Genomic DNA, 1,350 nt, shown 5'->3' with positions numbered 1-1,350 from the left:
CTGCTCTCGAGCAGAGCGTCGCTGTTTGGATATTTGGGATTCTCCAGGCAGTGGTTAGGTATGTGCTGTATTCGTTGCGTACATCATCTAGTCGCTGGATAGACACAAAAACCACAGGCTTTTTGCAACTCTCCAGCACTATGTGAGTTTTGTGTAATTGCCTCAGACTGAGTGGAAATTATCTGCAAGCCAGAAATCTTTCACTGAAGCAATTAGCAAATCATTTTAAATAACAAATACAATTGCAATCTCCTGATCCATTTGTGGATAGAGCTGAGGGTGAGTTCACTGAATGGGTCCTTTGTTTTCAGTCACTTTTTTAGGTTTAGTCAGTCCGGTCTGGGAGCAAGTGTGCTTCTCCCAGTGCAGCAACAGTCATTAAAGTGTATTTTAAAGCCACAGAAACTGGAGCAGAGAGGTTTCCTAGGTTGTGGCTCCCTACAACCCTGCTAATGCTCTTACTTAGTGCTCTCCTTTAAGAGCTCAGGTAACTGAGAACAGGTCATTCTTCAGTCTGCACTTCCTTGTGGGTGTTGCCACAGGACAAAGGGTTCCCATTTATTCTGATCTCCTTTCCCCAGGTACAAGTTCTATGCCAGCCCTGCAGTGCTGCTGTTGGAGCCGTGCAGGGGCTGCACTGGGAGCAGTTTGCCCCCAGGAGAGTACCTGGGTGTGTGGTATCCATGTCGCAGCATGATGTGGCTTTCCAGTGCTGTGAGCTGATGTGGTTAATTGCATTTGCATTCGCTTCCCATTCTTTTCTCCTTTTTTTCTTCCTATCCATCTCACTCTTCCCTTCTCTAAGATTGGGCTTTCCTCCTTCACCCTGCACAGTTTTCTCCCTCCTGTCCTGCTCCTCCATCCTTTGGTTCCCCTCTCTAGTTCACACATCCCCACATATCCTCTGCAGGGCGATGCTGCCCAGAGCCTGGGGTGCGGATTAACCCATGCTGACCCAGCCGCAGAGACACCATCAGCATTGCTGCTTTGCGGACAGCACGGAGCGGCCGAGGATGCCTGCGGAGGGACCAAGGACTCCTGTCTCTACATAAGCGGTGGCTGAGGGAGAGACATGTTGGGACAGCGCCCTTTCAGCTGGCACAACACTCCCTGCGCTGAGACAAGCATCGCTAACCATGGCAATAGCTTGGAGGCTTCTCACATGGGCTGTCATCTTCACCGCGGCCATGTGCAACGTTCCCGGTTTCATGTTCCAGTCACAAGGTAGGGAGCGCCGTGGGGAGGGGAGTGGGATCCACACACCTGCGCTGGCAGAAACCCTAGCCCTGGCCCTGGGGGAGGTATTGGGGTAATGGAGACACCTCAAACTCTGCTCGCTGTACTGCAGCA

At 51.4% G+C, this 1,350-nt stretch overlaps 1 protein-coding gene across 1 annotated transcript in view; it reads left to right on the top strand.

Annotated features, from left to right (window-relative positions):
- The first annotated feature begins 1,136 nt into the window (after positions 1-1,136).
- Positions 1,137-1,350, top strand: part of ADAMTS10 (ADAM metallopeptidase with thrombospondin type 1 motif, 10) — a 40,419-nt gene continuing 40,205 nt past the window's right edge. The window contains exon 1 of the mRNA XM_010183556.1: positions 1,137-1,224. Coding sequence (XP_010181858.1) covers positions 1,137-1,224 — 88 coding nt within the window. The remainder of the gene's footprint in view (positions 1,225-1,350) is intronic.

The sequence above is a fragment of the Mesitornis unicolor genome, unplaced genomic scaffold (assembly GCF_000695765.1).
Source record: "Mesitornis unicolor isolate BGI_N332 unplaced genomic scaffold, ASM69576v1 scaffold7700, whole genome shotgun sequence".
Lineage (NCBI taxonomy): Eukaryota > Metazoa > Chordata > Aves > Mesitornithiformes > Mesitornithidae > Mesitornis > Mesitornis unicolor.
The sequence above is the reverse complement of the archived record's forward strand: the minus strand, read 5'-3'. Positions and strand labels throughout refer to the sequence as shown.